At 37.4% G+C, this 26,223-nt stretch overlaps 1 protein-coding gene across 2 annotated transcripts in view; it reads right to left on the bottom strand.

Annotated features, from left to right (window-relative positions):
- Positions 1-26,223, bottom strand: part of SNTG1 (syntrophin gamma 1) — a 202,667-nt gene that overhangs the window by 15,177 nt on the left and 161,267 nt on the right. The window contains exons 14-16 of one of the 2 annotated variants that reach the window (XM_060128054.1): positions 18,320-18,472; positions 13,704-13,796; positions 2,737-2,847 (exon numbers count right to left, since the gene is read on the bottom strand). In XM_060128054.1, coding sequence (XP_059984037.1) covers positions 2,737-2,847; positions 13,704-13,796; positions 18,320-18,472 — 357 coding nt within the window. The remainder of the gene's footprint in view (positions 1-2,736; positions 2,848-13,703; positions 13,797-18,319; positions 18,473-26,223) is intronic. The other variant, XM_060128055.1, reaches the window with a different exon arrangement.

The raw sequence follows: 26,223 nt of genomic DNA, 5'->3' as shown, positions 1-26,223 counted from the left end.
CTAATAATAATACTGCTATTTTTTTAATACTTCCTTAGTTGTTATGCTACATTCTTTAAAGATGAAATCATTCATCAGTGATTTATCGAGTGTCTTCCATATGCCAGGTACCAGGGGTATTTATTCCTTACACTTTCCCTGCAAGGTAGCAGTCATAATTTGGTGATGAATTGCCCCTGGGAATATAGCCAGGAAATGGCAAATATGAGATTTTTTTTTTTAACTCAAGGTTACCTGATCCTAATTTTCTTTCCACTATATCATGTTGCCTACTCTCTCATTAAAAAAAAAAGTGCTGCCCTAAACAGAGAAAACGTTGAATTCTCAAATGACATCAGTTTCAACCATAAGCCATGCTTACGATAGATGGTCCCATGAGTCCTGTGATGTGATACACAAAGCCGGCATTCTCCTTGCTTTCCTCCTGTGACGGTCCTTTTGACTACTGCTCACAAATTGCGGTTATAAGGTTATAGCATAGTTAGCAATTGTACTAGTTTTAATCTAATATAATTTCTATGATATTTGCCGAGGTGATACACACCAGTACGGCTACACAATTCTATAGAGCTGGTCACTGTTCTGACTGGCGAGTGTCACTTGTTAAACAGTCTCCATATTTAATTTGGTGCTTTCAGTGTTACCCATGGAGGTGTTACTCTCTCTCATGTTATAGAAGGAGATGGCGACTTTAAAGAAGTTTGGCAACTCACCAATGGTCAGATTCTCCCACTGGTTTTAAGGCTGCTCTTTTCACTATTTAAAAATCACTGCCTTGATATATGTATACATATAGCTGATTCACTTTGTTATATGGCAGAAACTAACACAACATTGTAAAGCAACTATACTCCAATAAAGATGTTAAAAAAAATCACGGCCTCTAAATTCAAGAAAAACGTTCAATAAATATCTTCTGAAACTATTTCTTATTAAATGAATTTATGAACTATTGCTTAAAACATTATAAACAGAAAAAGTAGTATTTAGAAGCTGGCAGACAACTAATGACTAGAAAAGTTAAGGAAGTATAATTAGGTGCATGTATAACATGCACCACATTAAACTGAAGCCTAAATACTACAGTTAGCAGTCATTTCACTGCATTTATTGTTTTTGCTTCATGTTGTCAACTAAGGATTTGTTAGCACACTGAAAGTATCAGAAGAGAAGGAACTTATCATATCAAACTTATTAGCTAGCGGCTGACACTCCACGTTCGCCAGAGGAGTATAGAACTGACAACATTAACATCATTCACCCGTATTAGGATGTGTCCTGTGTGTGAAAGATTGGGAAATCCACCAAAAGCTAAAGATACAGACTTTTGGTCAATAGTAATGCACTGTTCATAGTAACACTAAGAACCAGGTTAAAGAGCGGTGTAAGTGGCACAGAGTAACGATCCGCCCACGGCAGCCGGAGGGGAAGCAGAGGTGCTGCAGCCCCATAGAAAGGTCTGCGCTTAGGGACGGGCTGTGATGGGGTGTAGATGTGAGAATTAGGAGACAAGCAAATGGACGGAGCGGGTGAAGTTACCCACGCCTCTGTCCACACTGATGCGAGACAAATATAAGGCAAGACCACTTGGAACAGGGAAGCTTTAAAGAAACGCAGGAGGACAGGAGTCAGCAGAAAGGAGCTGCCTGCACAGCCCCCCTTAAACAGCCTGCAGCCCAGGAGGAGTCAGAGGCAAACATAAGGCAGGGGTGGGTATTCGTAGAGAGATTCAGATCAAGAGCTGAGGGGACTAAGGAGAAAAATCCAGACAAAAGCATGAGCAGATGTATAAGGCCAGAAAGGCATCGTCTTGTTAAAGGGAGAATGAGGGCCTCTGGTCTGGACACAGAGCAGGGCCGCAAGAGACGTGGACGGGAGAGTCAGGTGGGCTCGGTCCTTGGAAGGCTCTGAACGGCAGGCCAAGACTCCCCCTGGATTTAATATATACAGGAACGTAACAGAGTTACGGTGATTTTAATCCAGAGTTGAAAATTTATGTCTCAGTTTTCATTTCCATAGAATTGATTTTTCACTTTGGTATTCATTATTTATTCTTTCTTCCCCACTGAAATAATATATTTATAACTCATTCTAACCCAAAGACTGTTGCTGTGAATTTCACAGAAGGGTAAAGGAAATCACTCAGATTTTGAATATTTACAAATATACATTCATAAGCACAAAAGTAGTGAATCTTTCTGATGAGTTAAAACAACATAGTTAATAAATTTCAGAATACTGAAAATTTGCATGGAGCAAAGCAAAAAAATCATTCATTTATTAATTTTATTTAACATAGAATAACATGGGGAAAACATAAATTGATTAAAAAAATATTTTTCTTTGGGGATTTGTGTTCATATCTGAAGAGGGAATCAAAAATGATAAACTAGAGTCAGAATATTTTAAATTATTCTTTAGAATGTGAAACCATCAAGAAGGTGACTGTTTTAGTTCCCGGAATATTATTTTAGTGTGACACAAATACAGTTCGTAGGGAATTAAAACTAAGAAAGGCAACTTGTTGTGTGTAATTTATTTTAAGGTATACGTTTCGGTGAAAACTTGCCATTAAAATCTTTAAGTGAATTTATTCTTTTGGCCATGCAGTATATTCCAAGGTAAAAACAGAGGACGTGTGTTTTCGCACTTTTGGGTTTCCTAAAGTTTCTCCCCTTTCTTTCTTAATGGCATTAATGTAGCTAGAGGTGATCTTTGTGATGAGTTTCAGTTTACCTTTGCTTCAATCTGTTTAGTATCTGGATTCTGAAACAAAAATTTGATTTTGCTCTTGCCGTCATCCGAAGAACCTTTAAGCTGAGAAAACTTGTACCTCCAAAGTACTGCCTAAAGGGAAAAAAAAAACATAGGCGAGTCAATGCAACTCAGCTATATTTAAACCAAGAAATTGTTCTTTAACCGGTTAAAGGTAATCATATTGATTTAGTCCTATATCCCAGTATTAAAAAGTAAATGAAAATATACTTATCAAAGGCTTAGTATTCAATATATCCTTTAATTTCCTGAAATAACTTTGGTTCCCATGAAGCTGTCATTTTAAACATATATATGAATAAATCAGTTTGCATATCTGGTTTTACATTATCATGAAATAGAAACAAACTCACTTAAAGCCTAAGTCCATGCCAGTGAATCAGCAAAAACACCTACTTTCCATTTCTTTTTTTTCATCCATAGAAGTGATAAGGTGATTTTCAACTGATAATTCTGTAGAACCTTCTCTTGAAGCTCAAACTAATAACCCGTGTCTTTGTCAAGATGAAAGGTCAGTCTGAGTAACCGATCACAACGGAAACTTCCATGGTGCCCTCATGAGACACACCAGCACGAACATCTCATGGGACCAGCCCCATCCATCCGCGGGGCCTCGGTCTAGAAGACCATGTGGCTAAAAGCCATCTTCCAAAGTGGCAGCAGCAGGTTTGGACAGTATGAAATCTACGCGCTAATTTAAAAAGTTTACACTCTTAAAAGTATAATAAAATAGCAACATCATAAAGTCCTCAAAAATAAGGACGAGGAAATTCTCAGTAACATATAATAATGAGGCATAATGAAGTTATACAGAATACTGCGCATTTATTTATTCACCAAACACTTATGCTCTTATATATTAAGATAAAAAGACACCGTCAGTTTTCTGAAGATATTAGTCTCTGTATAAAGTAGATGTCTTTGCTTTTGTTCTTACTATGAGGCTACACAATCTATACAGAAGCAATATCCAGTCATTACAAATCCTCTTAAATGTTTGCCTTAAGTCTATTACTATAAAGCATCTTTTAACAATAAAATTATCTGGGGCAATTAACTTTCTGGAAGAAAAATAGAAGAGTTATATCCTTTAATCTCACAACTTCCTCTAAATAAAATCCTTTATGTTTTAAAAAGTGAAATAATTTAAACAATCCAGAACTACACAGTAGTAGGTAAGTGAGTATTTAGTAACTTTTGTAAAGAGGGAGTTCTAGATTTAGTTCTAGGTTTAATGAGAAATTATATATAAGAGGGAGTTCTAGATTTAGTTCTAGATTTAGTTCTAGATTTAATAAGAAATTATACATTCATATGTACAATTAGGGTTAGGGTGAAAAAAAAACAACAGCAAATAGTGGCAATATAGCAGGAAATACGGTAAAGTATCAGGAAAATCCTAACAACCTAATAAATAAAAAGACAGTACTACAGAGAAAAGTCATTGAAGAAAATGGAAAAACCATTACTATTTCTAATAAATACGAGAGCATGTTCAATCTCACTAGAAAAAAAGAAGAGTGTGATAATATTGCAATGACTTCGCTTTTTCCAAACGTTAAATTAGCATAGATCACTGAAAATTAAAATAACTAAAGCTAGCAAGTTTACCTTGAAATATTTGTATAAAATTCCTGGCAACTGTGTGAAATTCTTTAGGGCAATAATTATAATATATATTGAAGCCTTAAAAATGTGGATGTTATGTGATCCAGACATTCCCTTTCAAAAAATTAACTGTAAGGAAATACAATATATGAAAAATAAAGGAAAGTGTTAAACACCTTATTATTAATAAATATAAAAAAATGAAAACTCTGAACAATTTGCATTAAAATAATGCTCATAAGAGTCATGTATTTACATGGAAAATGCAATAATATGACTTTAAGGGGGACATAAGAACAGGAAAGCAGGTAAGTGTGTTAAAACAAAGGAGCTTGTAGAAGGCTGCAGGGGAACGTCTGCCAGAAACATTATCATACACGGCTCAGGTCCTGACATTAACCTACCATGTGGTTTTGGACAAGAAACTTTATGTCTAGCTTGGCTTAACTGTAAAAGTAAAGGTTGCAAATTCTCAAATTATAACTTGAAATAATATTTCATATGTAGTCATAAAAGTAAACCAGGAATTTGCAATTTCAACTAGCTGACCTTTCGAAAGGCCAGACTTTAACAGCTGTTAAAGCTCATTATTTTAAATAAAGAGTAACAACATTAAGAATGCGGATGAGGCAGATACGGGAGGGAAGCCTGCAGACTTTTCGGAATATGGAGCATGGATCCTCGGCTGTGAGTAGATCGCGCCAAAAATGAATAAAGTAGTTAATGAATCTAATGATGGGCTGAAAGATTGGTCAGTTAAGAGGTAACTCAGTAAACTAGTAAGACTTAGAACGTTCTAGGTAAACTGTGTGACTTAACATGCCATGAAATCATTAAGACCAATTTGGAGGAATCTGAATCTGAAAATATAATCAGTAAAAGTTACACAGGTATAAGAATTGGCTTAATTCAAAAACCTTTGGAAATCCTAGTCTTTATACCTGTATTTTGTTTTTAAGATTCTAATAAACATTATGGCAACTATGTTAAGAATATCAACGCTGAAAAAGATGAATGGACACCACTGTTCTTAGACCATTCTGTTTCTGTTGCCATAATGTTGTTGTAATATATTTAGATAAGTACATGTAAAATATCCTTTAAGCATAAATTTTTATGTAGATCAGATGACTCCCTTTCTAAATCAAATTTAGGACTTCAAGTTTTCTTGTTCATGTATCAAAATGAAGCTATTGATATTGATTTGTCTCTATTAGCAGAAGAACTTCACGATTAAATGATGTCATTTGTCTATCAATCTTTCAATTAGAAAATCAGTTAACTTTAACTTCTTTTCCATTCAATTTTTGAAATCAAAGTAAAACTTCAGAAATTTCATTATGTCAAAATTGAAATATCTATTACTCTGAATGCTACCATAAATTCAGTTAAAAACTTCAGCATTGGATATGTTATTTGTTATTGCAACAATAATGTGAATTTGTACTGTTGGTAGAGCACAGTGTTATGGTAATATCAGTATTTTCCTAAATTAAGAAATGTATGCAGCTAAAGTGTACTTGCATTGATTTGGGTGAATACGTCAGAAAACATATACTAACGTGAGAACTTATAAAGTGCTGTGAAATTTCCAACAGAAGGGATATGATGTATGCAAATAGTCCATAATATCTCCTGAACTTTGCAAGCCCAGGGGTCTCTGCCCTCTCTACATAACTTTAACCAAGGGGCCTTGGTTTTGGATTGGAAATTCCTGCAACCAGTGGTAATCTTAGTTTGTTGAACTTGATGGAGAGCAAGTCCAAAAGGAGGGAAAGAAAGAAAACAAACAAATAAAAAAACTGATAGCAAATGTACGAAAACATTTCTGAGTATTTCTGAAATCTAGAATTCTACCCAAAGTCTTCAGAATAAATGGTCGCAGGCCACATTCTCATTTCCTCAGAAAAAGAAACTCATTTAACTTTGTTCAGCTAGCTTTTCCCATGGAATAGATTTCAAGAAATTATAAAAAAAATTTTCCCTATAAAATAAACTATTTAATGGATTTTAGTAATAATGGAGCCAAAATACCTTACTAATGGTATTTATTAAATTTTTTTTTGTTTATTTTTAACAGTCAGAAACAGTGTTCAACTCAACATCCTGCCTGAATGACTATATGAAATGATAAATTTAAAATGTACCTGGCATTTTGAAGATGTCTTTAAATATTTTTAAACATGCAAGCAAAGATGCCGTATGTGTGGAGAACACAATAAGTCCCAGCATTTTCAATAGTTGTAAAAAAGTCACTGAAGATGGCTAAGAAACATGGTGGGTAATAGGAAAATATACAGTAAAAGGTTATCACCCAAAGCGCTCTCACAATTAAAGACTACAAAAGAAAATTCTGCAAAAGGATCATTTGCCTCTGAACTACTCTTCACAATACCTATGCTTTCTTTAAATTACTGCAGACTCTAACAATTTTGGAAAAAATAAAAGAAAATAATGCAGGCAAACATAATGCTGAAACCATTGGATTCAATGCCAACTGGGTTTTATAATTTAAGGTCATCATTCTTAAACCAGTGAGAAATCTTTATAAACTATGCTTACAAACAGTGATTAATCCACTTATGATTGAAGATGAAATGCTCAAATATTATCAAGCAGAATGTTCATGTGAAAATCATGAGGCACATAGCATGGAATCCATCCCTCATTCCTGACCTTGAGTCATTGATGGGCGACCACATGGACTTCACTCAGGGCCAGTGAAGCGTTCCATGTGTCCACTGCTGTCCTTCAGTGGAATGTCATCTTTCTTACAGTGAGTGTAACGCTGGTCTAGACCCTTTCACATCCTCCCACTAATCCCTGCAATAGCTAGGGTACTGCCATTTTCCAGAGGATGCAATTAAGGAAACATCACGTACATTCATAGTATTTCACAACTATTAAGCGGGAATCAAACCCAAGTCGGCCATGCTCCATGGTTCCTATTTTTCTTTTAGCCCAACCTGCTTCTTTGGTTTTCTACAATTATTTGCCAAACCAAACATCAAAGACCCATTGATTGAGCATGATTATAATTGAACTTCCATTGCAAATAGCCTGAAAGATCCTTAGAATAGAGGACAGACTCAGAGTCCCATTTGGTACAAGACATGAAACTCAGGAAAGTAATTTGCTGATCTCAAGCATAGTCTGTTCTGAGTCATCATTGCTTCTTCTTTACAATGCTGTTGCTATTATAAGCTTCTTTCACTCTCTCTCTCCAAGTAAAAAGTGTCCCATAAGCTATCCATTTGTTTAAGATTCATGGTTAGAATTGGATTAAAGTTTAGAAATGCCAGTGATCTAGAGAACTTCAGTGGGAAGGGAAAAGAAAAAGCTTTCTCTTCCTCCATATTTTCAACATTTGCCACAGAGAGTTTCCAAGCCGGCTGTAATCCCCCAGAGACGGGTGGCAGAGTGGGCTGCAACTGAGGGACTCAGGTTAGCAAATGAATCAAGTGTTTGTATGATATCAAGTGTTGCTTAGTTGCAGACTATTCAAAAATATAATTCATCAATTGTATGTCTATAAATGGAAAGTGAAGCTGAGCAAATGAGATTAAAACCTTACATGCCGAACAAAAATAGGCAAACCAATCTCTAGGGCTTCCCTGGTGGTGCAGTGGTTAAGAATCTGCCTGCCAATGCAGGGGACATGGGTTCGAGCCCTGGTCCGGGAAGATTCCACATGCCGCAGAGCAACTAAGCCTGTGCGCTACAACTACTGAGCCTGCGCTCTAGAGCCCGCAAGCCACAACAACTGACCCCGTGTGCCTAGAGCCCGTGCTCTGCAACAAGAGAAGCCACCGCAATGAGAAGCCCGCGCACCGCAACGAAGAGTAGCCCCCGCTCGCCGCAACTAGAGAAAGCCCGCGTGCAGCCACGAAGACCCAACACAGCCAAAAATAAAATAAAATAAAATAAAACACGAAAAACTCTAGAGTAGAATAATAATAATAATAAACCCAAAAAACCTCTAATACATTTATCCATCTCTTTATCGGTTCACTGTGGGCAGAGCCTAATTTCTCTCGCCCCACAGAAAAATTCCTCTTCCAAAAAATGAAATAACGTCTACATATGAAGGTAATTTAAGCTCTGTGTCATCTATCTTCTGAGGAATCTAAGGCTATTTTGCAACATAGGGGGCAAACATACCAGAAAGCACAATCTATATGGATTACAACTTATTACACAGAACACGTTAAAAATTACAACACAATTGCTTTGGAGGCAGAATCTTTTTTTATCTCCCTGTAACACCAATCACCTGGTATTTGACAGTTAACTAATGTCTGCCCAGTAATAACCACAAACATGCTCTTTCTTTTTCTGCTGCAGAGTGTCTTGATGGGTCTCTTGGTTAACCAGAAAATCAAATCTTCCCTCAAAGCCCTCTTTCTGCTTTGCCTCCCCCTTCGACTTTGCAAGCAGCCCAGGTACACACCCCCTCTGCTGCCTTCCACCCTCCCCTCCCCACTGAAATGAATTAACAACACATGTTAGAATGCCAGTGTCCCGTAAGCCCATCCTCTTCCTTCCTTTTTTTCTGTGGGTGGGTTAGGAGTCATATTTAGTAGAAAACCATGACAAACCTTTTCTTTAAGAATATTTTTCTTTACACATCTTTATCCTTCTCATTTGTTCTTCATTCATGTCAAATGTATCCTAATTGATTATGTTTTTGACTTTATAAATTACATTTTTACTAAAACTAGTACATCAACTGTACAGTAATTTTGTAAATCTTATAAATGTGAATGGAAATGATGAATAAAGGGAGAAAAATAGCAATATGAAAAGAAAACAGAATTAGATGAAAGCTCGCGGCTCTCGCGTGTTTCCTTGGCAACATCATATTCGTCAGCACATGCCTCACTAGTCCTTAAACTGATTCTGTGTCCTTGAACGGTGCTTGAGTCTGCATTAGGGCAACGTCTCCAGCAATCTCAGCTGTGACGCGTGATGATCAGTGCTGCACCAGCGGGTGTCTAGGCCTCCCCTGAGTCTGCGAGGGAAGGCTTTCTGGAGGCAGACCTGCTCTCAAGGTGAATGCAAGCTGTGGAAGGGCGTACGGCTGGATCCTCGAAAGCTGGGAGACACAGGAGATGATGCCAAATCCGGACAGAGACCAGAACCCTGAGAGGCTTCTATCCTGTGTTGACAGATGTCATAAAGGCAGTAGGAAGCCACTAAAGTAATGTAACAAGGGAGACTGATGACATGGCTGAGTTTACATTTTAGAAGCATCATTAATCGGGCAGTGGCTGGGAACAGGGACAGAAGGGCAGGTATCTATGTCTTTGTAATGCTTTGGCTTCTCCCAGACTCCCTGAAAGCCCCCAGTTCCAGATGTGTCTCTTTCACTAGACTGTGGACATCTTGAGGGAAGGGAGTGTACCCTTTTCTGTGCTCCTCGTGTCTGCACATAGACGATACATAGGAGTGTGTGCAAAAAATATTTACATCGAGAAGCAGGTTTGGCCGATGTTGCCGTAACCAGATGAGAAGGGGTTGCCCTACTTCGGTTAGAGTGAACCTTCCAGATTTACTCAAGGGCAGCTGTTGAGGAAGAAGCCCGGGTATAGAACACAATTCAGATTCCTTCTGATAACGGAGAGAGGAACGCAGAGAAGTCAGAATCAGGAAGACGACCAGCTCCGGGGCGGACCCTGTGCTGAGACGTGTTCAGGACGCAGCCTGAGGGATCCAGGCGTACATCTGAGCTCCAGTTAACAGAACCAAAACTTACCATCCTCAGGCCAGGGGGCTAAAGACTGGATGAAACTTCCTGATCAAACATATTTCATCCTGATCAAACGTATTTCATTTAACTTTATTCCCCCCAAATGGACTCTACACTATCCCTATATGATATGTCTATATGTATAAATATTTTCATCAAATATATGGAACATTCACAGAGGGGTATACAGATGTTCACTTTGACAATTTATTTGGAATCTCTCAAACAGGAAAGAAAAAGAAAACAGAAGAAAAGTGTTTCTAAAATGCAGACCTTGTGTGTTATTTTGTAATAGCTTAAACCCATCAACCTGGTGGGTTGATTGTACAGAGTACTTCTTGTAATCATATCTGTGTAAAGATATAGAATAACCAAAATACATGTGGAAAAAGAGGTACTAACATGTCTCCACACGCTGCTGGATGTGGTGTGCTATTTGTTATTCGTAACATACTAATTTGATTTTGAGAAACTTTACACGCTGTCTGTGTAGTAAAGACGGGCAGAAAATTTGGGTTTTCTCGTATAAATTTCTGGGATCCTTAGGGTTTTGTGTTTGTTTTGTTTATTGTTGTTGCTTCTTTCTGGCAACGTGATAAAATTCAGTCACGCTGATAACTCATATTATCGATTCTCTATAGAAATCAGCTCTTTTCTAGCGATTTCTTTTTAACATAGGCACACATCTTTGCCAGCTCAGTGGAGAGTCACAGCTCTAGAGAGAAAAGGAAATGAGTTTACTGGGATAGCTACATCTCAGTCAATATACCTGTACAGCATAATAAGCCAGCACTGCTTTATTCTCCTCCAGGTTGTCTGAAGGCTGCTCCACTACAGAGATCAAGCAGTTTATGAAATAACTGCTAAATTAACACATAAATTCCTGCACATTTTATTTTTGAGGCAGTGCCAATGCTTCACTTTGACTATTTGATTTCTAACATTTAATTATGAACTTTATTACTGTGAGTCAATCATTTTCCTTTTCCCCCTAAGTATAAGAAAAAACTCCCCAATTCAAAGAAATCTATTTTTCTAGAAATTGACTCACATGTAAAAGGCATCACTTGAAAACTATTATGTTCATTAAATTAGCAACATATAACAAATTACCTTGGGATGCATGGTCTTTCTGTGTCAAATCATCCTGATTTGGTTAAAAAGCGGTTGAAGAGGAGAGTCTGAGTCACTCAAGGTGGGTGAGGGCCCCTGTGTGTCCAGGGCCTGAGTGGTCTGCAGAGGACGGGTCCCATGTCGGGGGTCCCAGTGGAGCCTAAATTCTGTTCACCCAGTGAACGTGGAATAATTTTCTATCTCGGTTACCTGCTGACACCTGCCTGCCAGAAATTTGTTTGTGTTCCAGATCAGCAAGTGTCCCCGGGGGAGTGGCCGTCCTGAGGCTGCACGGCGCGGAGACCAGCTGCCAGAAATGCACCCGGGCATTGAAGGCTGCGACATACGTTGTCTGTTTATAATATCTGGGTCCTGCGCTAGAGCACACGCCACTGGAATGGGTTTTCCAAGAAACTTAGAAAAGTCACTGAACTACTGTGAGACACACAGTATTAGAAAAGTGAGCCCGGTCCTTAAACAGAATAGCTACCCGATGACGCCTCTGTGGCTACTTTCAGGAGAATAATTCCCCAGAGCTGCCCGGGTCACAGGCTCCACCCTTCTCTCCAAGCCCTGCTAAGGGCACCTCGTCCTCCTTGTTACTCAGGTCCCTACAGCTCTGCAAGCTCCCAGGTCTAAGCCACACGCCAATAACCTCCCCGCCCCCCCTCCACTCTTCTCCCCTCCGAAGCACCCTCCCCAAGGCGCCAAGGCCATCACAGACGGCATCATGCTTCTGCCATCAGGTCCTGGCGGCTTTGGTGGCCCTCGGCACTGTGGCGTGTCAGCCGTGGGTTCATCACCCCAGATCTGTGCTCTGCCACCGTGGGCCAGGCGCTCTGCCCTCTGACTTGGTGTGGCCTCAGCCATGTGACCTGCTGTGACCCGTGGGAGCCTGTAGATGTCCTAGCAGCAGGGGCACATGAAGAAGGGCTGCAGGTAAGGCTTGCTCTGTCCTGCCTGTGTCACCGGCAAGAAAAGGACGTGCTGGGCTGGCCTCCTGGCTCCACAGGAATCAGGGGTAAGGGGAGCAGAGCCAGGTGGGGGATGGTTGAGGGAACCAGCCATGTGAGGAGTAAGCACTTACTGCTCTAGGGCAGGGAGGCGCTGTCACTGTGCCACCCAGCAGCGCGGGGGCCGCATCGGCCACGAAGGCCAAGGCCCCTGCTATCCGGTGCTGCCTGCTTCACTCTGAACGTGGCCCCGCGGGTCCTGCCAGCGCTGTCACCCCGTGCCTGGTCAGCGGACCGTGATTGCGGATTCCGAGGAGAAGGCAGCTTCCTCTGAGTTCCGCCCGGCGCTCTTCCCCTCGTTACACGCTTCCACCCCGAACAACTCCCTTTGCTAAGAACCAGCAAACCTCAGATGAGCCCTTTTGTGTCCATACCCTCCACCAGGCGCCATGAGAACAGGGACCTCTATGAAGCAGAGACCCAGGAGGACTGGAGGGAAAGACACGTGTGCTGAGAGCTACTTTTGTAGGACATGCAACAAGAAAATGTTCAGTCTTATATTCTCGAATTTTCCTTCTGGATTTTTAACAACTACCTTTGATAGGAAAGAGTTGAAATATTATTGAATAAAAAACATAAATCAAAAAGGAAGGTCTAATTCTATTTTTAGAAGTTTAACCCATGGAATTTATATTATGATTATGTTGTAACTATATAAATGCATTTTAGAAAAAGTCAAATTAAACATATTGTGAACTGTGTGTGTACATGAAGGTCATATGTCCTTGGCAAAAACAGTAGATCGGAGATCCTCAAAATTCGTGTCCTTCAACTTATCCAAGCCACAGAAGAGACTCTCAAAAATGAAGAGTGTGAATATACGCCATATTAATTTCCTTTCAAATTTTACCTTGAAACACTGTAAAAATTAACGTCCACTTAAAGACATGAATGGATTATGAAGATTAAGGTGCCCAATCAGACAGTACAGTCAAGTGTTCACAAGGTGACCCTCCCTGGCTTGGGGCCTCCAAGCCCTGAAATTCCCCCATCCTATAATTCTAACATATTACCTACACAACTAAAAAATACGCTTCCTCATTTTGATATTGGAGATGTTGACACAGAAAAATAATAAAGGAACACTTTTAAAAAGTTGTTTTGAGAGAAGAAAATTTCCCTTCATTATGAGGCCATACTTTTAGTAAGAGAGAATATATATATATATATATATATACTATATAGACATATATGTCTATGTAGTACATATATATACACTTTTTATAGTTATAATGTTTTCTGGCAACACATTTGTTTTATTAAAATTCAATCTCTTGTTTTTCTGTAAACATATTAAGGCATAATTTGTCTCCTATTAATAAAAACGAGGACCTTAAATCCAACACCTGGTAACCAGTCAGAGTGCTGACAGGAGCTGGAAGCAATTCCAGTCGTCCTTGCTTAGGACCCAGGCCACGCACCCTCGAGCTGACCACGCACAGTACCTTGGTCGCAGCGTCAAAGCAGATGAAGCCCATGCTGAAGTCGATCGTGAGCCCCATCAGGTGACTTTCCAGCACACACGCATAGGTCTTGCACTGGGCAGAACAAAACACTGTTACTTTCATGTGACTGACCCAATGTCAGGGTTAATAGTCCACATATATCAGACTGTGTCACAACTGCTGTGATAAGTTCCTCACACAACAGCTAACTTTATTTCAGCAATAACTGTATAAGGAACCTGGTGTTGTCAACATCCTAACGTCAACAAAACACAGGCTGAGTGGTTGTTGACCTGCCCGGGGGATGCAGGGCTGAGTTTCCAATCCTGCCCTGGTGACCTTGTCTTTACCTTGTGTCACACTGATGCCCTTCCCTATCTTGGCAATAAAACTGTATACACATTTTTAGGTGTAGGCAAGATTATGTTAAGTTGTCATATTCTGTAGCTAAATATCACTGCATTTTTATTAAGCTAAAAGTGAATTATTAAAGATTAAGGTATTACTTAAATTCTTGGCATATCAATTTCATTGATATTCTTAAAAAGAGAGCTCTCAGGCACACAAACAGATTTAATAATCAGAGCAAGAAATAGAAGAAACGTCTTGACCTTAAGAGTCTCTACATGTTCATCAGTGTGGTGCAAGTTATGTCCTAAAGACATTTACCCTTCCTATTATTTGTGTAAGCCTATTGATTCTTCGAAATCAATAATTAATGATCGCTCACACTGAGATCAGATTAAATTACACTTTTACTTATATAAATAGTTTGGGAAAACTAGTAAAATATAGATGCTGGAATACAAGAATAACAGATGAGAAATACACACTTGGGGCTTATATGAAACAATGCATTTTTATATCCATAGGCCAGTTTTATTTGCACTTAATTGCAAACTGGAGTGGGATATTCAAATCAAGAAAAACACCTTTTTTTTAAAGACTTTTTTGATGTGGACCATTTTTAAAGTCTTTATTGAATTTGTTACAATATTGCTTCTGTTTTATGTTCTGTTGTTTCGGCCGAGAGGCATGTGGGATCTTAGCTCCCCAACAAGAGATCGAACCCACACCCCCTGCATTGGACGGTGAAGTCTTAACTACTGGACCGCCAGGGAAGTCCCAAGGAAAACATTTGTAATTCACAAAGGGGAGAGAGAGGGAGGGAGAGGGAGAAAGAGAGAAACCTATCTCAAGCAAATGTTCGATACCAATCCTTACGTCATATTTGTGTTTATAATACTGTGTATAAATGTACATTAAGTGAATCTCATTCTGACTAACGATGGCTAAATGCATCACGTTGACTCCACCAAAAAGCTATATTCATGTGTTTAAGCCCAATCTGCATTGCAAAGTTATAACCAGGCCAGATTATTCATTTGGAGTTAAGTTTTTCAAAAAAGCAGATTAGAAAGCAAACTTAATGGGCCTTGTAAGTTTATTTGTGGGTGTAATTTTATTTAATACATGAACACCTTACCTTCCATGCTTGTACCCACCCATTACCACTTTATTAAAACTACTATCAACTTAAGGAATAGCCAAGGCCATCTCATTTTCTCCAATTTAGACATAATTGCTTGCTATTTTCAAGTGACATTATTTAAAAAATACATGTCAGGTGGAAACACCTTCAGTATGGAACACTACAATTTATCTCATTAAGAACAGAATTATGAATTAAATTACATTGTTTCAATAATCATTAAATCGAAACAGATACGATATAACTTGAGATCCACTGAAGTTTTATTCTATGATTTATAGTCTTAATAAACATATGTAATGAATATATTTGTATGTTTTAACATTGAAATGTTTATTGTTTAATTTCTATATTTATTTTATAATAAAATTGAATTATAGTTAGAAAAAAGCAAAAAAATTATCCTTTTTAGGGAATTTCAAGCTAGAAACACTTTGAAAGATTTTTGCACAATTATATATAATTATTATATATTATTTTGCACAATTTTATATATTATTACACAATATTTGAAGATACATCCCACATAAAATGATTTTTTACATGCCCTTTTGGATGACAGCTAACTGTCTATAGCTGGATAAAGCAAAATGAAAGAGTCTGAAATAATAACATTAAAAGAAATCAAGTTTTGAATGGGACACACTTCTTCACAGAAAGTCTTATTTTAAAAGGGTTGTATTAATTCATATTGAATTAGTGTAAAAAACAATTATATGTCCCTTACCAGTATTATTCACTTACTCTGGGAAAATTGTTCAGAAATTGGACAAATAAAGGAACTAAAAATACAGTAAATTAATTAGGCTTAACTCTGGTACTTAACTCTGGTACTTAACTCTAGGTGAATGTAAGATGTAATTCATGCAAATTGTCATATTTCTGTTTCAACATTCATTACATTTTCTACTGTCACCCTGGGAAGTATGGCTAGATTTTAAGGTGTTAATTGAAATGACAATGTAGGATGTTTAGAAATACCTGCTTTCAGTGAATTATCCTTTAAATAAATATATATTTATATCAATATTAAGTACATTAGAGATCAGAAAATATTTAAATAGACAAAGGAATAGATTAGAAGCTAGAAAATGTTAGGGTGCAGTCCTGTTAATGAAAACTAATTTCAAAATAAAAATAGATTAATTTATTAATTTTTATTGTATTAGTTTATTAATTTCCTACTTTTATGCCTGTTTCACAATAGGAGTATGTCCTCTCTTTATTTTTTTACCAACATTAGTGGAAGTGGAAATATTAGGAACATAGAAGTAAACCACAAACTTCTTCATGTAAATATATTCACATCTTTGAATTTTGAAAATAACAGAACCACAGTGTTCAGTCGTTGATTACTGATTTCTGGTAGAGTAAACAAGGGGAAATTATAAAATCTATAAAACAACCAAAAGCTAAAAAGACATTAAATATTTTTCTTTTCACTTACCATATGCATCTCAAATTTGTATTGTGAATACGTAAGGTGCTAGTACAAAGAAATGCATTGCTCAGGACATCAGTTTAGAGGATGTGAGGTCCAGATTTTAAAAAATAGTAAAATACAGTGAAACAATATAATTTTATCTCTATCTCACTTCTAAACATCAGGAGACTTAAAATGAAATTTTAAATTGAAACCAGCAGGTAGAAATCACCATGTATTTGTTTCCAAGTGAAGTGTGATATTCTAGGGAAATGATAATTAGGAAGACCCAAAACTATCAAAATAAATAACAAAAACGTCAACTCCTGTACAACTTTATACAATGCTTTAAAATGGTCTTAAGTGTTGATACTTGGAATAAAATAATAGTTAAGGTATTTTTCATCTTTCTACTTTGATATTAAAATATCTATTTACTGAATTGAGGTTCTATACAGCTAAATTATTGAAACAACATTTCTCAGTTACTTTAACATTTTTAGGTAATGCAGATCAGCAGAATATGAGAAAATGTCAATTAAGCAATGAAAAAAGTGAAAACAAGCCTTCTCCTGTTCCCTTCCCCTGATTGTTATGTCATACTGGTGTGACCTGATGGGTTGAATATAGAAATTTGTAGTCAGAAGAAAGAAATTAATACATGTCACGTATCAGTTCAACATAACTGAACAACTATGCATCCAAGTCCCCTGTTGCAGGCAGGAATCCCGGGATAATAATGCTGTACTGTCATCATCATACATTTGTTTTCAAAATTGTGTCCGTGTGTCTATTTAGGTCCCGGCTCTATGACTCAAGTGCATCACAACTGTTCAGTTTTGCCCTTGGTCTCTGTTAAGGGTCAGTTAGGGGTCAGCTGCAGAGCCTGTTCCCGTCCACGGTCCTGTGAATTGTACAGGCTACAGGTTTATGACATTTGGTCTAGATATAACTTCACAGTTAAGAGATAAAGTTTAACAAACTTCTGCCGATTACTCATGATGTACAAAATGCACTATACTTCAGTCGGTAGAGGAATAAAATAATCCCTGGAAACCCACAACTCAGTGCGGGGATGACCAGCACTCCTCACTCCAACACAAGCACAGCATGGGGAGACCTAAGGAAACGGATTAAGAGACTGTTCGGCAGGGGTGAGTTTGAACAGGACTCACGTGGAAGGGGCAATGGGGGCAAAGGGCAGGGCTGACTGGGGATTAGCAAAATTGTCCTGGATGATGGGACCTCTGAGAAAAGCTTCAAATTCCCTGTCGTTTTGAAGGGTAGAGATGAAGAGAAGGCTTTCTAGCAAGAAAGAGCCTTGTGAGTGAATGAAGTCGTTCAGGCTGGAAATTAGGTGGCTGTGATTGGAGACCAGGAAATGGCTTTGTAAACGATTAATTAAAATAAGAGCATTTTCTACTTTAGATTTAAGGTAGAGCAGATTCTAATTAAAGTTAGAAATATGTTTTTGATGAGTGGTAGGAAATAGCCTAGAAAGATCAAATTGTAGGAAAATTAAAACGTTTTTCAGAGCCGTGTTGCACTTCATTTAATAACAATGGCTAATTATTGAACATTTGAGAAGGTCAGGACTCACGGAACTGCATTTTTATGCTCCTTTGAATTTATATTAGAATTCTAGGGGAGTGGTCATGCATCTTTGGGGATCACAGGTCCTGCAATTCCACAGACTCTCACCTGTATCCGTTCCACTTCCAGAAAGGTTGCTGTTTGGAAGGCTCTCTCCCACTGGGTGAGGTCAGAGTCTAATTCCACGGAGAAGTAGAGGTCCTCCCCAGACTCGGACTGCACAGTGAAGCAGTGTTTCCGCCGGTCCAGCAGGTCGCTGTCCTGATGAAAATCTGGAGTTACACAGGCTGGTACATACCAGTTCTACTCTCACAGGGCCACACCTGGATCAGTGCTGACCAGTGGGTGGCAGGGATGCCGCAGTGACAAAGATTACACTCTATGACAGCACTAATTCTTCATTCAAATGGTCACAGCAGACAATTTCCAGGCCTCAAAGTCTATAACAGAAACACTTCTTCTTTGAATTGACACTGAGGCATGTCCATAAGATAGAAATTAGGATTTCTGGCTTCATCTCTTACTAGCAAGGTAACTACCAAAGCATTGAATGCTTGAGATTCAATTCCTTACTGTACAGATGGATAACACACAATTTCTCTTTTTCCTTACAGAGCTGTGAAGATGATGAAATTAAGCAATACTTATTAATGTATTTGCAAATTTAAAGAGCTTCATAAGCATGGTCTCTTATATTGAGTTGATTTCTATAACCCTTAAACTATCATAGGAATATTCTTCTACATGAGATATGAAAAAACTGTGTCTAACATGTTTCAGAAATTTTATTGCTTTTAAAAAAATACACATTTACCTTACTTATGTAACTGTATTTCATTAAGTCAAAAAGACTCTGACGTGGCCATTTCTTGGTCTTACTAGAAGTTTTCAACTAATGTGTTCACACATCTGTATGTGTAGCAACTTCAGAGATGTTAAAAGGTAAAAAGAATGCAGCTAGGAATTGAGGAAAAATTGTAAAAGAGAAAGTTGGGGCAATGACTCAGAATACTACAAACCTGATTCCATACGTCACAGAATGAAAAGGATATTCATGTCTTATTCAGCCAATATGACCAATGTGGAAAAATAGCTTGCATTTTAAATTATATTAACTCACAACTCACAATAATTACATAACTTTGACTTTTTTGTGCTATATAGAAATACAGGAGAAGTAGGTGAAGGTAATATACATGAATGTTAGTATTTCCATTTTTATAGCTATGGCAGATATCAAGATATTAAAATTACTTTTCTAGTAAAATGTCACTGAATACCTGCCAGAGTAACTATTTTCAAACTCATCTGGCCTTTAAATTATTACTCATATGTTCACAGGTAAATCTCATGATCTGAAGAGTAAAAATTTCAACTTCTGAAAAAAGTAACCGAAATAAATACTTACAACTATTATTTTTAAATTAATTTAAAAGAAAACTCAAGGCCTTTTAGATATTAAAAAATCAATTACAATCAATCCAAGTGAACACGCTGTATAATGTAAGTCAATTCATTTTGGAGGATTTTAGTTGCCTCATCTGGGAAAAGAAGGAATAAAAGTTTAAATTTGCTCCTTTTCCCTGGGAAACTGGAATCCCTGATATAAATGGACATAATGGCAAATTTCAGAGAAAACATGAAGCATATTCCTCAGATACAGTCTCTAAATTAATCTTTACAATAATCCATGAAAATAGGCTATAATCTTCCTTTCCCTGAAGAGGGAAATAGGTCTTGGATGTGTTGGTCCCCATTTTAGAAGCTGCTTGGCCCTAGTGACTCAGATCAGATCATTTGGGAGTCACTCAGCCCAAGTTCAGATGTCAGTTCTACCTCTTATTTCTGCTTCTCCTAGAATCAGTGCAGGTATTTCTTAAAAGAGGATGATATACCTGCCTGAATTTCTTATAAAGATGAAATTAGTTGATATATTTACATATTGCTTAGAAAAGTGACATGTATATTAAGTGCTCCATTAATCACTAATATCACACAGTATCATTATTTTTTTTCACACAGTATCATTATTAATCACAATATCACCATCACTAATATTGACTATTACTACAAAACTGGATTGGATCAGACTCCAGGTCCAAATTACATTCCAATACACACATACACACACACACACACACACACACACACAAACACACACAAACCTGTGATACCACTTATGGTGGAATGCAGGCTGTAGCAGGAGAGTCAGGAAGGCTCCTTTTCTAATAAAATTAACGAACAATATTCACATTGAAAAAGAAACATGCTTGTCTGAATGTTTATTATGCAGGCAAGTTTGACTTTTGTGCCCTTCTTTAGGCATTGTGTGTGTGTGTGTGTGTGTGCCCAGACGGGTGTGTGAATCCTGTCCCAGCACATCACATATACTACAAAATGCTCTTACAGACATTAGCCATTATGAATTCTATTTCTGAGAAAATTAAGGCTTACAAAGATCAACTGACTTAAACAAAAACATATTCTAAAAATTCAGAGAGCCTAGAATTAAAGGTAAAATGTGTTTAAAAAATATATATACCTAAGGGAAAAGCAACAAATAACATATAAGGGAATCCACAAAAGGTTAACAACTGATCTTTCAGCAGAAACTCTGCAAGCCAGAAGGGAGTGGCAGGACATATTTAAAGTGATGAAAGGGAAAAACCTACAACCAAGATTACTCTACCCAGCAAGGATCTCATTCAGATTCCACAGAGAAATGAAAACCTTTACAGACAAGCAAGAGCTAAGAGAATTCAGCACCACCAAACCAGCTTTACAACAAATGCTAAAGGAACTTTACTAGGCAGGAAACACCTGAGAAGAAAAAGACCTACAATAACAAACCCAAAACAATTAAGAAAATGGTAATAGGAACATACATATCAATAATTACCTTAAATGTAAGTGGATTAAATGCTCCAACCAAAAGACATAGATTGGCTGAATGGATACAAAAGCAAGACCGGTATATATGCTGTCTACAAGAGACCACTTAAGACCTAGGGACACATACAGACTGAAAGTGAGGGTGGAGAAAGATATTCCATGCAAATGGAAATCAAAAGAAAGCTGGGGTAGCAATTATCATAACAGACAAAATTGACTTTAAAATAAAGACTATTACAAGAGACGAAGAACACTACATAACGATCAAGGGATCAATCCAAGAAGAGCATATAACAATTATAAATATTTATGCACCCAACACAGGAGTACCTCAATACCTAAAGCAAATGCTAACAGCCATAAAAGGGAAAATTGACAGTAACACAATAATTGTAGGGGACTTTAACACCACACTTTCACCAATGGACAGATCATCCAAAATGAAAATAAATAAGGAAACACGAGCTTTAGATGACACATTAAACAAGATGGATTTAATGAATATTTATAGGACATTCCATCCAAAAACAGCAGAATACACTTTCTTCTCAAGTGCTCATGGAACATTTTCCAGGATAGATCATATCTTGGGTCAAAAATCAAGCCTTGATAAATTTAAGAAAATCGAAATCGTATCAAGTATCTTTTCTGACCCCACCACTATGAGACTAGATATCAATTACAGGAAAATATCTGTAAAAAATACAAACACATGGAGGCTAAACAATACCCTACTAAATAACCAAGAGATCACTAAAGACATCAAAGAGGAAATCAAAAACTACCTAGAGACAAATGACGATGAAAACACGAAGACCCAAAACCTACGGGATACAGCAAAAGCAGTTCTAAGAAGGAAGTTTATAGCAATACAATCCTACCTCAAGAAATGACAAACATCTCAAATAAACAACCTAACCTTACACCTAAAGCAATTAGAGAAAGAAGAACAAAAAACCCCAAAGTTAGCAGAAGGAAAGAAATCATAAAGAACAGATCAGAAATAAATGAAAAAGAAATGAAGGAAATGATAGCAAAGATCAATAAAACTAAAAGGTGGTTCCTTGATAAGATAAACAAAATCGATAAACTATTAGCTAGACTCATCAAGGAAAAAAGGGATAAGACTCAAATCAACAGAATTAGAAATGAAAAAGGAGAAGTAACAACTGACACTGCAGAAATAAAAGGATCATGAGAGATTACTACAATCAACTATATGCCAATAAAATGGACAAGCTGGAAGAAATGGACACATTCTTAGAAAAGCACAACCTTCTAAGACTGAACCAGGAAGAAATAGAAAATATATACAGACCAATCACAAGCACTGAAATTGAGACTGTGATTAAAAATCTTCCAACAAACAAAAGCCCAGGACCAGATGGCTTCATAGGCAAATTCTATCAAACATTTAGCGAAGAGCTAACACCCATCTTTCTCAAACTCTTCCAAAAAATAGCAGAGGGAGGAACACTCCAAAACTCATTCTACAAGGCTAACATCCCCCTGATACCAAAACCAGACAGAGATGTCACAAAGAAAGAAACCTACAGGCCAATATCACTGATGAACATAGATGCAAAAATCCTCAACAAAATACTAGGAAACAGAATCCAACAGCACATTAAAAGGATCATATATCATGATCAAGTGGGGTTTATCCCAGGAATGCAAGGATTCTTCAATATATGCAAATCAATCAATGTGATACACCATATTAACAAATTGAAGAATAAAAAACATGATCAACTTAATAGATGCAGAAAAAGCTTTTTACAAAATTCAACACGCATTTATGATAAAAACCCTCCAGAAGGTAGGCATAGAGGGAAGTTACCTCAACATAATAAAGGCCATATATAACAAACCCACAGGCAACATTGTTCTCAATGGTGAAAAACTGAAACCATTTCCACTAAGATCAGGGACAAGATAAGGCTGCCCCCTCTCACCACTCTTATTCAACATAGTTTTGGAAGTTTTAGCCATAGCAATCAGAGAAGAAAAAGAAATAGAAGGAATCCAAATCAGAAAACAAGAAGTAAAATTGTCACTGTTTGAAAATGACATGATACTATACATAAAGGATCCTAAATATGCTACCAGAAAACTACCAGAACTAATCAATGAATTTGGTAAAGTACCAAGATACAAAATTAACACACAGAAATCTCTTGCATTCCTATACACTAATGATGAAAAATCTGAAAGAGAAATTAAGGAAACACTCCCATCTACTACTGCAACAAAAAGAATAAAATACCTATGAATAAACCTACCTAAGGAGACAAAAGACCTGTATGCAGAAAACTATAAGACACTGATGAAAGAAATTAAAGATGATACCAACAGATGGAGAGATATATCATATTCTTGGATTGGAAGAATCAACATTGTGAAAATGACTATACTACCCAAAGCAATCTACAGATTCAATGCAATCCCTATCAAACTATCAATGGCATTTTTCACAGAACTAGAACAAAACATTTCACAATTTGTATGGAAGCACAAAAGACCCTGAATAGCCAATGCAATCTTGAGAAAGAAAAATGGAGCTGGAGGAAGCAGGCTCCCTGACTTCAGACTATACTACAAAGCTACAGTCATCAAGACAGTATGGTACTGGCACAAAAACAGAAATATAGATCAATGGAACAGGATAGAAAGCCCAGAGATAAACCCACGCACATATGGTCACCTTATCTTTGATAAAGGAGGCAAGACTATACAATGGAGAAAAGACATCATCTTCAATATGTGGTGCTGGGAAAACTGGACAGCTACATGTAAAAGAATGAAATTAGAACACTCCCTAACACCACACACAAAAATAAACTCAAAATGGATGAAAGACCTAAATGTAAGGCCAGACACTATCAAACTCTTAGAGGAAAACGTAGGCAGAACACTCTATGACATAAATCACAGCAAGATCCTTTTTGAACCACCTCCCACCTCCTAGAGAAATGGAAATAAAAACAAAAATAAACAAATAGGACCTAATGAAACTTAAAAGCTTTTGCGCAGCAAAGGAAAACATAAACAAGACCAAAAGACAACCCTCAGAATGGGAGAGACATTTGCAAGTGAAGCAACTAACAAAGGATTAATCTCCAAAATTTACAAGCAGTTCATTCAGCTCAATATCAAAAAAACAAACAACCCAATCCAAAAATGGGCAGAAGACCTAAATAGACATTTCTCCAAAGAAGATATACAGTTTGCCAACAAACACATGAAAGGATGTTCAGCATCACTAATCATTAGAGAAATGCAAATCAAGACTACAGTGAGGTATCATCTCACACCGGTCAGAATGGCCATCATCAAAAAATCTACAAACAATAAATGCTGGAGAGGGTGTGGGGAAAAAGGAACCCTCTTGCACTGTTGGTGGGACTGTAAATTGATATAGCCACTATGCAGAACAGTATGGAGGTTCCTTAAAAAAACTAAAAATAGAACTAGCATACGACCCAGCAATCCCATTACTGGGCATATACCCTGAGAAAACTATAATTCAAAAAGAGTCATGTACCACAATGTTCATTGCAGTTCTCTTTACAAAAGCCAGGACCTGGAAGCAACCTAAGTGTCCATCGACAGATGAATGGATAAAGAAGATGTGGCACATATATACAATGGAATATTACTCAGCCATAAAAAGAAAAAATTGAGTTATTTGTAGTGAGGTAGATGGAGTGAGAGTCTGTCATACAGAGTGAAGTAAGTCAGAAAGAGAAAAAGAAATACTGTATGCTAACACATATATATGGAATCTAAAAAAAAAAAGTTCTGACGAACCTAGGGGCAGGACAGGAATAAATACGCAGATGTAGAGAACGGACTTGAGGACATAGGGAGGGGGAAGGGTAAGCTGGGGCGAAGCGAGAGAGAGGCATGGACATATATACACTACCAAATGTAAAGTCGAACACTAGTGGGAAGCAGCCACATAGCACAGGGAGATCTGCTTGGTGCTTTGTGGCCACATAGAGGGGTGGGAGGGAGACGCAAGAGGGAGGGGATATAGGGATATAGGTATACGTATAGCTGATTCACTTTGTTATAAAGCAGAAACTAACACACCGTTATAAAGCAATATACTCCAATAAAGATGTTAAAAAATATATACCTGCCATTCACAATTTTTTTACTGTTGGCATTAGAACACATGTTCTAAGATTAGAATTCTTAGTTTCAGAAATCTATGGGGGGGAGTGGCTTAGAAAAGTGAGTTTGGAATGCATTCCGCCAGGACCCTAGGAGAGTGATAGTTTAAGAGAATAACTTTCTCCCAAGCAGTGTCCCATCTGGCATGGAATTTACCTGATTCACACACAACTACACTAATCTCTGAGCAAAGCCAAGGCTGTTTGTCCAGGGCTCTAGGCGGGGGCTGTGGGATATACTGACCTAGCTGAGGCCCTGTACTCTAACCCACCCTCTGTCACAGCCTTGATAAGGATCCCCGTGTTTCAGTCTATCCACACAGCCTGGCTTACGCTCCTTCACTAGCTTAATATGTGCTAGCTTTAGCTTTTGACAGGAAACAGAAAGGAAAACCCTACTTAAAAAAAAGAAGAGTTTCAGTAAAGCCAACCAGGCCATGTAGAAAAATGCTGTGTACCTTCAAAGGGAAAAGTGCTTTCTTATATGGTAATGCGTTTAAAAAGTATATGGCATATAAACAAAATATAATTATTAAAAGAAACTTTTACCCTTGTATCTGCTTTGCATTTTTGACTTCTTATTTAATATCCTTTAATCAGTTTTCATTATTGATTGATATCAGCATTTTCCCAAAGACATTATTATTGAAACAAATAGAAGCATCACTACGATAAATTGGCACAACTAGCACCAGAAAACAAACCAACCAGAGACACATAAAACAATAACACTAATTTCTTACAATAGTATTCAGGGTTGACTTTCCATATCGCCTATGGCGATGAATGGTTTTAGTTAATAGTTACGAGATTCATCTTTCAGATTTCAATCCTAATATTCTAGTTCTGAGGATAATTACATCATACTAAAAAAAAAATCCTCAAATCCATGCTTTGAAATCCAAAGACCAGATGGCTTTTAGGAGAACAGGCTGTCCAGTG

This window comes from Lagenorhynchus albirostris, chromosome 17 (genome assembly GCF_949774975.1).
Source record: "Lagenorhynchus albirostris chromosome 17, mLagAlb1.1, whole genome shotgun sequence".
NCBI lineage: Eukaryota > Metazoa > Chordata > Mammalia > Artiodactyla > Delphinidae > Lagenorhynchus > Lagenorhynchus albirostris.
This window is presented reverse-complemented; position numbering and strand designations above follow the sequence as displayed.